Source organism: Cucurbita pepo, chromosome 20, assembly GCF_057944985.1.
Source record: "Cucurbita pepo subsp. pepo isolate OVF chromosome 20, ASM5794498v1, whole genome shotgun sequence".
Lineage (NCBI taxonomy): Eukaryota > Viridiplantae > Streptophyta > Magnoliopsida > Cucurbitales > Cucurbitaceae > Cucurbita > Cucurbita pepo.
Window position 1 is genome coordinate 1,377,274 of NC_141817.1, and position 14,462 is coordinate 1,391,735.

General features: G+C 35.5%; 2 protein-coding genes across 2 annotated transcripts; one reads left to right on the forward strand and one right to left on the reverse strand.

Annotated features, from left to right (window-relative positions):
- Positions 1-3,148: 3,148 nt before the first annotated feature.
- On the forward strand, positions 3,149-8,887 carry LOC111782808 (boron transporter 1). The gene is made up of 12 exons (XM_023663609.2): positions 3,149-4,451; positions 4,555-4,637; positions 4,733-4,925; positions 5,032-5,170; positions 5,290-5,455; positions 5,572-5,738; positions 5,818-5,991; positions 6,125-6,220; positions 7,117-7,254; positions 7,337-7,656; positions 7,747-8,017; positions 8,328-8,887. The coding sequence occupies exons 1-12, from the start codon at positions 4,348-4,350 to the stop codon at positions 8,649-8,651; spliced, it is 2,175 nt and encodes a 724-aa protein (XP_023519377.1). The 5' UTR covers positions 3,149-4,347; the 3' UTR covers positions 8,652-8,887.
- Positions 8,888-9,538: 651 nt separating this feature from the next.
- Positions 9,539-13,075, reverse strand: LOC111783624 (triose phosphate/phosphate translocator, non-green plastid, chloroplastic). The gene is made up of 9 exons (XM_023664542.2): positions 12,502-13,075; positions 11,662-11,784; positions 11,342-11,494; positions 11,013-11,098; positions 10,821-10,905; positions 10,529-10,648; positions 10,375-10,443; positions 10,036-10,165; positions 9,539-9,945 (listed from the first exon to the last, which is right to left on the reverse strand). Exons 1-9 carry the CDS (start codon positions 12,916-12,918, stop codon positions 9,869-9,871), a joined length of 1,260 nt encoding a protein of 419 aa, XP_023520310.1. The 5' UTR covers positions 12,919-13,075; the 3' UTR covers positions 9,539-9,868.
- Between the last annotated feature and the right edge of the window lie 1,387 nt (positions 13,076-14,462).

Sequence of the window (14,462 nt, forward strand, 5' to 3'; positions counted from 1 at the left end):
TATATACATGAACTGACAAAAGCCATGAGAGAAGTCCGAAAGGAAAGCCCAAAGATAGATGAGTACTGATTCCGTTGCGTAACTTTGTAAAACGTGTTTTAAAATCATGAGACTGATGAGTCAAAGTGGACAATATCTGCTATTAGTGGTTGAAAAGGGGTGATAGGAGTGATCGTGAGAAAATGATAATATTTTTTAAAATTTAAACGTGGAGAATCGAAAAAAAAAAATCTCGTAATTGAGAGATTATTTTATTATAAAATAAATTTATTTATTATATATTTCAAGTTGAAGTAAGATGACAAGTATAAGAAACAATTATTAGCAATCAATACAATAATGTAAATTAGTGTGACAATTATTTATTAAAAATGTCGAAAATAAATCAAAGAATATATATATTACGTTTACTTTATACTTGAAAAAATAATAATGTATTATCTTCTCATTAGGTACAAATTTGACTTTGGTTACTTACAATAATTAATATACAAAAATATGCAGCCAGCGAAAATAATAATAATAATTAATAAATAGATTCTCATATATACCCTTTATATCTTCTTATCCAATTAAGTCAATCACACTTTATGTGCTCCACTATGAAAAAAAAAAAAAAAAAACTTTATTTTTCTTCATTTAAAATATATTTCACATCTTATTAAAAAATATATATTGTAATAAGATTAGGTTAGTGTATTAATTAAAGAGATTTGATAATAATTAATCAATATTAGATTAGGCTCCTAATTAGGGTTGTTATTGTTGTGATCATGTCGGCAATAGGTGAATAAAAAATGTACATGCTTGAAAATTAGGTTATGAATTTTTTCAGAAAAAAAAAATCAAAATTCCATTTTTTTTTTTTTATCATTCCAATTTTACCCTCTTTAATATATAAGCAAATGGAGTGTTTACCCCAAATATAGGAACATTATTGTAATTTGAAGAGATTAGGTGGAGTCCTTCCACTTTGCAATTTATACAATAATAGTAATATTAGCAAAACGGGATTTTTATTTTTATTTTTATTTTTATTTTTTCAAGAATAATGGGACAGAAATTGTAATTTAACCCTACAATAATTTATTTATTTATTTATTTATTTATTTATTTGTTGAATTTTCTATATTATTATTAAAATATATAATAAAAAATCAACTTAACATCAACCGTAATTCAATTATAATTTCTTTAGTGGGGTCGAGTTTTGTACCGTATATATTTTCTCCTCCTCAACCAACATGGGATGTCACAATCCACCCTCATTCAGGGCCCAACGTCTTTGTTGACACTCTTTCCTTCCTCTAATCGATGTGGGACCGCCACCAAATCCACTCCCTTCGAGGCTCAGCGTTCTTACTGGCACACGTCTCAACCTAGATCCACCTGGGCTTCCCCTCAAGGCTTTAAAATCCATACTCTTATAAATGATGTTTTGTTCTCCTCTCTAACCAAGGTGTGATAAAAAAAATTATTTTAACCTAAAAAGAGGAGTTTTAAAGCATAAAATGAAGGGTCAGATAAGTGCAAAAAGAAAAAAAATAATAATAAAGGGCAAATGGCGGGCTCGAAGGGAGGATTAGCCCTCATGGATGAAAAGGCAAAAGGGTTTTCCACCCACAAAATTAGGTATGGTATTATAAAGTTTTATTATTTTTGTATTTCTTTTAAAAAAAATTAATTTCTTCTTTTTGTGATCGTTGGCTTACTTTAAATCTCACTTTAATATTTTTTAAAACTTTTGAACTACATTTTTATTTTTTAGTCGTAATAGTCAAGAGCCTTCAAATTTATTAATATTTATTTAGTTTTAGATTATATTTTAATTTCAACCTCACTTAAATAATTATTACAATTTTTACTCTCCATTTAATTTTATTTAAAGTTTATAATTAAATTATTAATATTTATGCATTTACATAAAATATATAATTTTTTTTATAAGCTTGATTTTTATGAATTCACATTATAATTGTATTTAATAACTTAATACGATGTTTTATAACATAAGTCTCCAAAATAATGATTATTAGGTCTGTCCAATCAAATCGAAACCTTATCTCCACAATTAAAGTTAAATAAAATAAAATAAAATAAAATAAAATAAAATAACCTTGTAGTTACGTGGGTTTGTAATGAATGGGCAGAATAATATAATGGTAATAACATACGTCATCAATTGAGAAAATAACATAAATAAAACTATTTCCTTCCTAATCCTTCTATAATAATTAACCTAAACTAAAAATTATTTCACAAATAATGTTTATCCACATTCAATTTTAAATTATTATTATTATTAGTATAATTTAATCAGTTATTATTTAATTGAATTTAATTTAACAAAAAAAATGGGGCTTTTATGGTTTTCAGTAGCTTTTTTCCAATCCTACTTTCCAACAACTAAGCTTTCCGTTGAATGGCTCTTTCTGTGTGTATGATAATAATAATTATTATTTTTATTTTTATTTTTAAATAATAAATATTATTGTTAATATTATTTCACTTTAGTTATAAATTTCTCTTTCACTACCTAAACTTTTTTTTTTCTTTCACGTTCATACCTTTTTTTTTTCTTTCTTTTTAATCATTTAATATATATATATATATAGAGAGGATGAAAAGAAAAGTGTCCCACATCGGCTAATTTAGAGAATGATAATGAGTTTATAATCAAGGAATACTCTCTTCATTAATATGAGGCCTTTTGGGGAAGTTTAAAGCACAAAGTTAGCACTTATGTTCAAAGTGGATAATATCATACTATTGTGGAGAATTGTGTTTGTTTAACACACATTATCATCTTTTAGGAAAGATTTAATTTTTATACTAGTTTTTTATATGCTAATTTGAATTTCAACTTTAAAAACGAGTTAATATTTTGATAATTGAATTATGTTCAATATATATTTAATCGTTTTAAATTGTAGTTTGATAAGGAAAAAGGAGGTTCTTTTACAAGTGCGCAAGCATGCCATGTTCAAACAAAGAAGGACGACATGAATCATAAATTGGAATTAACAAAGATTAAAAGGGGATTAAGATCTTAATTAAGAGAATTATATAAATTGTGAGTCAAATTTGGATTTTAATTCTAGAGAGAGAGAGAGAGAGGGAAGGAGAGAGAGATGTGCGTGTGTGTCATCAGTCATCAGTGAGCAGGGGAGAGTTATTTATGTGCTTTGGCTGTCACCGCACACTAACCTTCTTCACACGAAAAGATATCATTCCCCAATTCCGCATTGCCCAATTTCCTTCCACATTTCTCTCATACTTCCTTTGATCCTTCTTCTTTCTGCTTCTCAATCCATTTCCCCTTCCTATTTTCATCACTTTTCTCATGTAACTGTGAACCATTTTCATTACTTTTCTCTCTTCTCTGCCTTTTTCACGCCTTGTGCCTCTTTTTCTTCTCTGAATAATGTAATCTGGGGATTAACCCTTCTTGTGTTAATCTTTCTCTGTTAGGTTAATGTTCATTTCCTTGGATTTTCTGTTCTGAAGCTGTGTGTTTATGTTTTCAATAATGGGTTCTCGCTAATCTTGCTGTTCTTGGTCGGTGGGACTGTTTTCTCAATGCCCATTTGCTTTCACCTGTTCTAACACGTTCAAAATGCAGTTTGGGAATATGGGTTTTCGTTAATTTTTGAAGTCTTGCTTTCAAAGCAGCTAGTGTTCTTCTGGATTTATACCGAGCTTAGGCATCTTTAGAATGTAAATCCCTCCCACATTACCAAGATCCAGTGTTCTTAGTCACTTAGCTCACTCTTTTGGGTGGAACTAGTTGACTGATACTTAGCTGATTAGTAATAGCGTTGTCAGGATTTTAAATCTGAAACAATGAAAGCTCGTTAGCCCAGATTGCTTTAGTTACAATGAAGAATTCCACCCTTGTTCTTGTGTTTGATATGGAGTCCAGAGCTATTAGCCTTACTCCTAATTAATTCATTTGTTCATTTGTTCATTTGTTGCTAGCATTGATCTTCCCACCATTCTTTACGAACACTCTTAAAGATGTAAAGTTCTGTTAAGTTCATTCAACTTCATAGCTTTACTGAAGCATAACTATATGTATTACATTCAGTTTTCCCATCTCTTGTTCAATATCAATGAGAATCTAGAGTTGTTTGTTTCTCCGTTCACACGACGTCTCGAATTATTAGTTATGAAGTTTTAAACATCATGTTGGCCTCTCGACTCCTCTTAACTTGATTATGGTTTAGCTTACATGTTACCACTTTGGTTTGTCTCTTCAATGTTACTTCCACTTTCATACTCTTGATATTTCGAACGAAAAGGGGCAAAAAAAATCCGTTCAAAAACCTTCTTGTTTACGAACTTAACATGGAAGAAACATTTTTTCCATTTCGTGGGATTAAGAATGATATAAGAGGAAGACTTCTGTGCTATAGACAGGATTGGACTGGCGGGTTTCGCACCGGTATCAGGTTTACTTCCTTATGACGAAAGGCGATCGCTATATAAGCTTCTGTTTTTATTGCCTCACCTAGTTAGAACTGTATACTTATGTGTAGGGTCTGTTTTTGTTAGGATCTTGGCCCCAACGACGTACATATTCTTCGCTTCAGCAATTCCGGTTATATCGTTCGGGGAGCAGCTAGAAAGGAATACATGTATGCCTACTTCTTTGGTTGCTGATATGCCTTTTGTTCTTTATAAACTTGTCTAGTCTGCTCAGATATAATTCTCTCTTTCATTCATGCCATAGATGGGACTCTAACTGCGGTACAAACTCTAGCATCAACAGCACTTTGTGGCATTATCCACTCCGTGTTCGGGGGACAGCCTCTGCTCATCCTTGGCGTTGCTGAACCAACTGTTTTGATGTATACGTTCATGTTTGACTTTGCAAAGGACCGAAAGGAACTGGGGCAGGAACTATTCTTAGCCTGGACAGGATGGTATCTGTTTAAGTTATCTACACCAAATGAATAAATAACAATACAAGGGATTCATGCTAGTGCAACAAATAGTTAATTTTGTGTTGTTCTTCTCTGTATATTATAGGGTATGTGTGTGGACAGCCATTTTGCTTTTCTTGCTTGCTGTGTTGGGTGCATGCTCCTTGATCAATAGGTTCACACGTCTTGCTGGAGAATTGTTCGGTCTGCTAATTGCTATGCTCTTTATGCAGCAGGCGATACGTGTGAGTTGTAATCTTGAGTCTTGGTCTCATGACTAACTATAAGAATTAGATAAACAATTCCAGCTTCTTGACGAAGTTACAAATTTCATCTCATAACTGTAATCTCGAGTCTTGTATAGGGTGTTGTGGAGGAATTCAGCATACCCCAAAGGGAAAATCCGAATCGTGTGGCACTCCAACCTCCCTGGCTCTTTGGCAATGGAATGTTTGCATTAGTGCTATCGTTCGGGCTTCTACTAACCGCCCTTAAAAGCCGCAAGGCTAGATCATGGCGCTATGGGACTGGTACGACATCCATATAGATACAATTTCAAGCGTAGTTTTGGACAATATGTTGTGTTCCTGTAATGATTCTGGTCTGTTCCTGCCATTTTTCTTCTGAAATACGATCTAAAATATAGGTTGTTTACGAGGCTTTATCGCCGATTACGGAGTTCCACTTATGGTGCTCGTATGGACAGCGTTATCTTACATTCCAGTCAATAACGTCCCACATGGGATCCCAAGAAGGCTTTTCAGTCCCAATCCATGGTCTCAGGGAGCCTACTCAAACTGGACAGTCATAAAGGTTTGTCATATGTTGCTGATATCCAAATTTCTATTAGTTTGATAGCAAATCCATACACTTCCCTATCTCCCATGTGCAGGAAATGTTGAGAGTGCCTCCATTGTATATAGTTGGAGCATTCATACCAGCAACCATGATAGCAGTTCTTTACTACTTTGATCACAGTGTTGCATCTCAACTTGCCCAACAGAAAGAGTTTAATTTGAAAAAACCAGCTTCATATCATTATGATCTTCTTCTCCTAGGCTTCCTTGTAAGCTATCTCATGGAAATATAACATTTCCTCTTCTTTTACTGCAAATTTAGTAGCTCCATGAAGGGGTGACCCAGTTGAATTTGCTTTGAAAAGGGTTTTTCATGTCAATAGAAACTGTTTCTCTTCTCAGGTTATCCTCTGTGGACTTATAGGCATACCACCTTCTAATGGTGTAATTCCTCAGTCTCCTATGCACACTAAAAGCTTAGCTACCCTTAAACATCAGGTAATAACTTCAATCAGTTCTTAGTTTATCTGATTTTATATGCATATATACATTTTTCTCTGATTTGAATCTCGAAAGCACGTTACATCCAGTAGTCGTAATGAACCTCTCTTTCCGAATGTATGTATGCATAATCCATCGCTTTTATCGCCGAGATCTTGGCTTCAACCATTTTCTAGGCTCATGGAGGGTTAGATTATGTTTGGCAATCATCTTCCTTCTCAAATATTTTTGACTGCGTCTGCGTCTTCTTGTCCTTGTGTCTTGTTAGAAATCACGGCTCTCTATAATAGTATGATATTGTCCACTTTGAGGATGAACTCTTGTGGGTTTGCTTTTGTTTCTCCAAAAGGCCTCGTACCAATGGAGATAGTGTTCCTTACTTATAAACCCATGATCTTCCTCTTAATTAGTCAAGGTGGGACTACTCCTTTCAATAATCCTTAACAGTTCTCCCCTTGAACAAAGTACAACATAGAGCCTCCTATGGAGCCCTCAAATTGCCTCCCTTTAATCGAGGCTCGACTCCTTTCTCTAGAGCCCTCGAACAAAATACACCCTTTGTTCGACACTTGAGTCACTTTTGACTACACCTTCGAGGCTCACAACATCTTGGTTCGACATTTTAGGATGGGCATGACTCTGATACCATGTTAGAAATGACAACTCTCCACAATAGTATGATATTGTCCACTTTGAGTATAAGCTCTCGTGGGTTTGCTTTTGTTTCTCCGAAAGGCCTCGTACCAATGGAGATAGTGTTCCTTACTTATATACCCATGATCTTCCTCTTAATTATCCATTGTGGGACTACTTCTTTCAATAATCCTCAATGTAAACTTCCTTCTAACGTGAAATTTAAACAAAGTGGTTATGTTTTATCTCTTTATAAATAGCTTTTGCGGAGCAAGCTGGTAGCAGCAGCGCGACAAAGTTTCCGTAAAAATTCGAACTTGAGTCAGTTCTACCAGAACATGCAAGAGGCATATAATGAGATGCAGACTCCTTTAATTTATCAAAATCCACCAGCTGTGGTAATGGTGACCATTTGGAATGAACTTTGCGTTATTCTCATTTTGATTTACACTTAATCTCACATGTTCTATCTTCAAGTAGGGGCTGAAGGAGTTGAAAGATTCCACCATCCAACTAGCTTCAAGAACTGGATACATTGATGCACCTGTGGATGAAACTGTTTTCGATGTGGACAAAGATGTCGACGATCTTCTTCCTGTAGAAGTTAAAGAACAACGTCTCAGCAATTTGCTTCAGGCAGTAATGGTTGGTGGTTGTGTTGCTGCCATGCCTCTTTTGAAGAAGATCCCGACTTCGGTTCTTTGGGGCTACTTCGCTTTCATGGCAATCGAGAGCTTGCCCGGAAATCAATTCTGGGAAAGGATTTTACTGCTTTTCACTGCTCCGAATCGTAGATACAAGTTAGTTGACGTTCATATTTTCAAATGGGACGTTGACTTTTGCATACGACAGTTGACTGAAGATTGACTAGTGATTCATTTGACTTTCAGGGTGTTGGAGGAATATCATGCGACCTTTCTAGAAACTGTCCCCTTCAAAACAATTGCTACTTTCACCCTGTTTCAGACAGTGTATCTGCTGATGTGTTTTGGTTTAACATGGATACCAATTGCTGGTGTTCTTTTTCCGCTGCTGATCATGCTGCTTGTCCCTGTGCGCCAGTATTTGCTCCCCAGGTTCTTCAAAGGTGCTCATCTTCAGGACTTGGATGCTGCTGAATACGAGGAAGCCCCTGCAATCGCGTTTAATCCATCCTTCGAAGTAAGCTATCAGAACTCTCTGTTCGTTTTAGTTAAACCTGTTAATTGTTTTAGTTCATGTAAGATCCCACAACAGTTGGGGAGGAGAAGGAAACACCCTTTATAAGGGTGAGGAAACCTCTCCCTAGAAGAACGCGTTTTAAAAATCTCAAGGGAAAGCCCAAAGAAGACAATATCTGCTAGCGGTAGGCTTGGGGCGTTACACATTCCTCTTTGAGTCTGAATAACAATGCAAAATTTGAACATAGGTGCACATAATCATGGTGTTAAAGCTACTCCATTCCACATTTTTGTTGTTTGGTACTTTTCAGGATCGAATGGGAAGAACTTCCAACATTGACGACGGTGAAATACTCGACGAGATGATCACGAGAAGCCGTGGTGAGATTCGGCGTACACAGAGTTCGAAAATGACGAGCTCATCCCCAAATACAGTAGAGGGCATCAAACCTACGTACAGCCCACAGATATCATCACAGAAACTGTACAGTCCACGGATCAATGAACTGAGAAGGGAGAGGAGTTCTCTATCTCCTGGAAAAGGACCTGGCTTTAAGCTGAATTCTAGTCCTAGTCCTAGTCCTAGTCCAAGTCCGAGTGCAGAGCCAGGGCCAGGACCATCCTTTAGAAATTAGCCTATTTGTAAGTGGTTACTTCTGCATGGTTTTGATATTGTTAATTGCGTTCGAGAGGCCTTTTAACGCTGTTTTGCTGCAGCTAAGTGTCAGTTCGTATGGGAATGATGTCTTTTTCGTCCCCTTTTTTCTTTTTTTTTTTCTTTAATAAAACGAATGAAAAACATACATATACTGTTTATGTAGATTTGTCATACAGAATTATCTGAATGTTTAAAAAGGTGATATTATGCTAATTATTATGATCATGTGATGTAATATTTTGGTTCTTATGTCAATTTTTCGGTCCATAATATTGGTGGAAAACACTTCAAAGGTTAGGTCATATTAATTTTAAACGTGAATATCCATATTAATTTTAAACGTGAATATCAAAAGATATTTGAACGTGAATATCAAGAGACTAAAGGTTTAAATATTCACGAGACTAAAGGTTTAAATATCAAATTTAAGGGGGATAATTTCAATTCAACGTCAGAATTTATGTAAATTTAAAATCAAATCCTATGGAATCTATGTAAAATTTAATGCGTCTGAAGGAGGCGTTTGATACGAATCTTGACGTGCCAACCTAGAATGGACAAATCGCATAAACCCAAAATGGTCCTTACTTTCTGTGTCTTCACTTTCATTAATTTAAAATCTAATAGTTCGCAACCCAATGCTGCATGTGTTGTGTTTTCTATGAACAAATATGTTCAAGGTCATTAATTAAAGGAGATTTCTTGGTATAACAAATATCATTATTATTTTTTTAAAATCCAGGGATGTGTTAAAAAAAAAAATTAAATAGCTTTTAACCACATCACAGGCTTATATTAGAAATTACAAATGTTACTTCGAATCAAGCAAGCTCATTATGAGGAAGACATTGGGCAGATGTGATATGAGTCTGCAACAAGTGCTAAACAGGCTGGATTCAAATCTGAAAATTTAAAACGTTCACTAGCATTTCAATTCTAATACTGTGGATACTTAGCCTTGCGAATAGTGTGGTATCATGCTAGTGAATTGAAATGGACAGGGCTGTCCAGAGGGAAGGAAGATGGCTATTTATCCACAAAGAATAAAAGTCATCCTGAAGGGCAGATAGAAAAAGTACAAAACTTCAGAGGTGTTTTCTACATGGATTGCAACTACAAACAAATCGTCCATGGGTTTTTTTAGTCATGGTTAACAACTACCAAGTTGCTAAGGCAAAATTTCATGGGCGGCTTTTAAGCAGTCTTCGGCTTGGCTTTGATGCGCTTAACCCTTGAATACAGGAAAACCCCAGCAAGAGCTATTCCAGTGCCTGCATTAGATCCGAGAATAAGTGTTTTAATGCATAAAGAAGTGTTTGACACCAATTTCACAAACAGAAGACTGAAGAAGCCAATATTACCAATAGAGTTGATTGGAGAAACAGGTGTTTGGAAGAAGATAACAGAGCTCACGATGACAACAACACGCTTTACACAATTGCCTACTGAGTGGGTAACAGGCGATACTCTTTGCAATATCATGTAAGAAACCTACAAAAGTCATCCCAATAGCTGTAGTGAAAACCCTTCACGTGAAAAATGAATGAGCAGTAGGCACGGCAAAAGTTTTAAAACTCCCAATTTTTTTTTTTCATTTCAAAAGGCTGTTTAGCTAAAGATATAGAGATTAACATTTAAAAATTAATAAAAATAAACTATACGAAAAAGGGACAGTCCACTCGTGAAATTGGCAATCTTACCTGTTGGTATGCATGGAAACAAAGGGCAGCAAGAAGAGACCTAGTGAAGACTTGGTTTACGTTCAATCCCTGTAATGATAGACAGAATTACATTGAAGAGCAAGATATACAACTAAAGAAATTTCTACTGAATTTTGCCTTCTGATTTACTCACAGCTGATTGTAAGTATGCTGGAGTAACCTTGACACCTTCCATGAAGACAGCAACAGGGGACAATAAGAAAAAGGACATGATTGTTATAATTGAAAAGAGAGTGATGTTGTCCATTGAATCCTGATTCAAGAACAAAAATGTTGTTACTTTATCACTCCAACGAGCAAAGACACAGATATTTGCTATGAAAAATATTTTCTCCTCCATTAGATGTAGAACATGAGTTCCAAATCAATATAAATGCTAACAGAAGTTTCACAGGTAATCAGAAAGATGCATCTGTAGTGGTTACCTCTTTTTTCGCCATGACCTTTTTGCTAAGGACATTACGAGATTGATTAGTCAAATTGGATGCCATTGCACTAGAAAATCCGGCCCTTTTACAAGAAATATGATAAATCAGAAATTGCAAAAATAATCCATTTTCAATCATCTACTTAAAAGAGTAGACATGAATATAGACATACTAAAACACTGGTCTTACCAGTTGAAGGAGGCCTCAGTGGCAGATGCCAATGCAACACCGCCAACAATTGGTAGAATGGATGCAACAACCCAGGGAGTAGGAGTCTTCAAGGACACAAAGACAATCGTCAAGAGTTAAGACAACACCAACAATGGGCTTAAGAGATGCAACAACACCAGCATTTTTCTCATGGTTTTAAGAGGTTAATGCTCGGACCTCGAGCATAAAAGACTAAAACACTTATTCACTGAAATTCAGGGCGGCTGACGATGTTCTGATTTTGACCAGGAACACAAGCACGTGATACAAAAATAAATAAATAAATAAGTGACCACGTGTTAGAATACCTCTCCAAGAAACATTGCTGACAGGATAACTGAAAAAAAAGGCTCCATAGCTTTAATTGTGTGGGTGAACGATACGGCCACTTTACCAAGACTCATGTTCGTAAAAAGATTTCCCAATGTGTGAACTAACGCGAGCGGCAGAACAGCAGCAAGCTGTTTAAGTTTAAAGAAGTCAAAACCTCGTAACAAAAGTTTGTGAATATGAAACAGAAAACCTCAACGAAAATTCATTATTCAAAACAAGTTTCACGTACACAAGTTTCCTACTACTCAAAAGGGGGGGGGGGGGGGGGGGGGGGGGGGGGGGGAATGTCAATTACCTGAGCGCCACTAATCTTAGGCCTTTTGTAGAGATTAAGTCCCCACATAAGAAGAACAAGTACAGTGCCTACAGCAAATTGAACAGCAGTGACAGTTACAGGGAACGGAAACACCTTGAGGACCTGTGAACAAGTAGTGTCAGATATTATCAGTTTTCTCATCTCCTATAGAAGCTAGTATTTCAATTCATGTTGATCGATATTTCAAGTTAAAAGTTGAAACGAATGAGCAAGTAGTAAGAGAGAGTTACACGAAACATTGAAGGAGCAATTTATTTAATGAGACACTAAGGATTTAATTCTGAATTCTGCTGATTATGATTATTTGCAGAGGAAAAAAAAAAAACTCTCAAGGTTATTAAACTTTCAAGTATCAACATACCAGCAGGTGCTTAATCATACCTTATCGTTCCTTTTCCATTATCAAGGCCATCACCTAAAAAATCCTATTCACACGCGTCAACGAAGAGAGTTCGATTTTACATCTTCATCGGAACAACTCATTCTCTACCTAGTCGAAATATGAAAATATCGGAACCGAATGGGGAAATTTGGCGCCAATATCTCATAAGCAGGACTCCTGGATAAATCCTCAGACAAGAATATTGACCTAGATAAATACTGAATATAATAAATAGAACGAATCTTACAAGATAATTTAAGCATGCAACTAACTAACTTTCTTTCTTGGATCCACATACGGCGCATTATCAAGGCTCGGTTACTCGCGATACAGGCATTCCATGCAAATCGATTTAAAGTAACCACGAATTCTAACAATCGACCACAAAAAATGCAGACACCGTAAAAGTTCAAAGAAGAAAAAAGAATATATCTAACCTGCTTGTTGTAGATGTTAAAGTAGATGTTGAAAAGGTACCAGAGGCCAAACAACAATCCGAGCTCCAACGTTTTCATTAGGTTACCGCCAGCACTGGCGGCCTCCTCTGAGCTTTCAGGAACCGCAGCGGCCTGAACCTTGAAATGATTCGCATCAAAATCCGAAGCAAAAGAAGGTACACCGGTCCATGGGCGGAGTTTCGAGGACGAAAAAGGAGAAGTCGACAAAGTCCAAGATCGCCGGGGCCAAGAGGAAGGAAGACTGACATTGTTCAGGTCACTGAGATCTCTGGAATTTGAAGAAGACGAAGAAGATGATCGAATTGAGTTACATCCAGAGCTGAAGAACGAAGTATGAGGCCTCCGAGGCTTGAGAAGAGGAAGAGAAGGCGAAAAGGTGACCGAAGAGCTCTGCATTTCGAACGCCTGAGCTCGAGATCTGAGATCGGAGAAGAGAACGAAGCAAAAGAGAAGGGCCTCGGAGCGTCCGCCGAGGAGAAAGGTTGGTGAAGCAGTGGTGGGTGGCGCAATGCAATAGCGAGAAATGGACTCTTAATATTTGGGGAGTTAACTAGTCAAAATTAAACAACTAATGCCCGATATTTAAACCATTTTATTTCGACTTTAATATATTTATTTATTTATTACCTTAGTTTACTTTATTTTAACGTCGGAAATTTGAACTATATTTAGAATTGGAAAAAAAAAAATATATATATATTTTCTGCATTATTTGCGATTATTTTCTCCGGACAATTTTTTTTATTAAAAATGGGGGGAAATGGAATAACAGCCAAATAAAAAATAAATAAATTACAATTTATGGTCACATGTGACACATTTTCCACTGATTTTTCCACTTTCCCCCATTGGATTAATGGGTTTATCTCGTTCTATCTATGGGATAGAGACAAGAGAACGAAACATTTTTTTTATAGAATTGTATAAATTTTTTCATACCAAACATGTTTTTAAATCTAAATCATATATTAGACGGAATATCGAGAGTGAATTTGTGATCCTAATATTAGTTGGAGAGAAAAATGAAATATTTATTATAAAGGTGTGAGAATTTCTCCCCGCAATAAGTACGTTGGGCCTCTAGGATCGAAGATTGTGAGATCCTAACATCCTTTGAGGATGACTAAATATTCCTTGTAAATATGTGAAAACTGTTCGATGATGAAAGTCCCACTTTGGCTAGTTTATAATCAAAGAATCTATTTGTATGATGCCTCTTGGGAAACTCAAAGCAAAGTCATGAGAGCTTATGCTCAAAGTGGACAATATCATAACATTGTGGAGAGTCGTGTTCATCTAACAAAAACCACACACACAGAATTGAGACAGGTGACCCCAACTCCGCTTAATTGAAAAAAAAAAAAAAAAACTCTTCACATTCTCTTTTCATTTTTTATTTAAACCATGGATTTTCCCACAAATTAAGTGAATAGGTTGTTCTAAAATGGAAGGAGTAATTTTTTTTAAAAGAAAATTCTAAATATTTTAAAGTAGAAAACATTTGGGCTCTTAAAATTGCATTAATTTTTCATTTTAAAAATAGCATTTGGCTATTTGTACAAAAAAGAAAATTCGATTTTAGAAAAAAAAAAAAAAAAAAAAACAAATTTAATTTTATGTTTGTTTATTACTTTGTGGGCTTGGAGCCCATTCTTTTGTCTAGATTGGACTCCGTATATATCCACTTGAGCCCAGCCCATCAAAGGGAAATTCGAATTTAAACGCCAGAAAGGTTATCACCGTCGGAATTGTCGTGTAAAAATCAACGGCTGAGATGCAATGTTGATGCTATAAGCTATTTATAAATAAAGAAAAACAAAGGACTGTGAGGCTAAAAAATTAGCAGCATTTAGATGACAACACTATGAAGGACCACATTGCATCCGACACGTGTCAATCCATCTTCCACGTAGTTCGTAACAAGTGTTGATGTGGAAAAA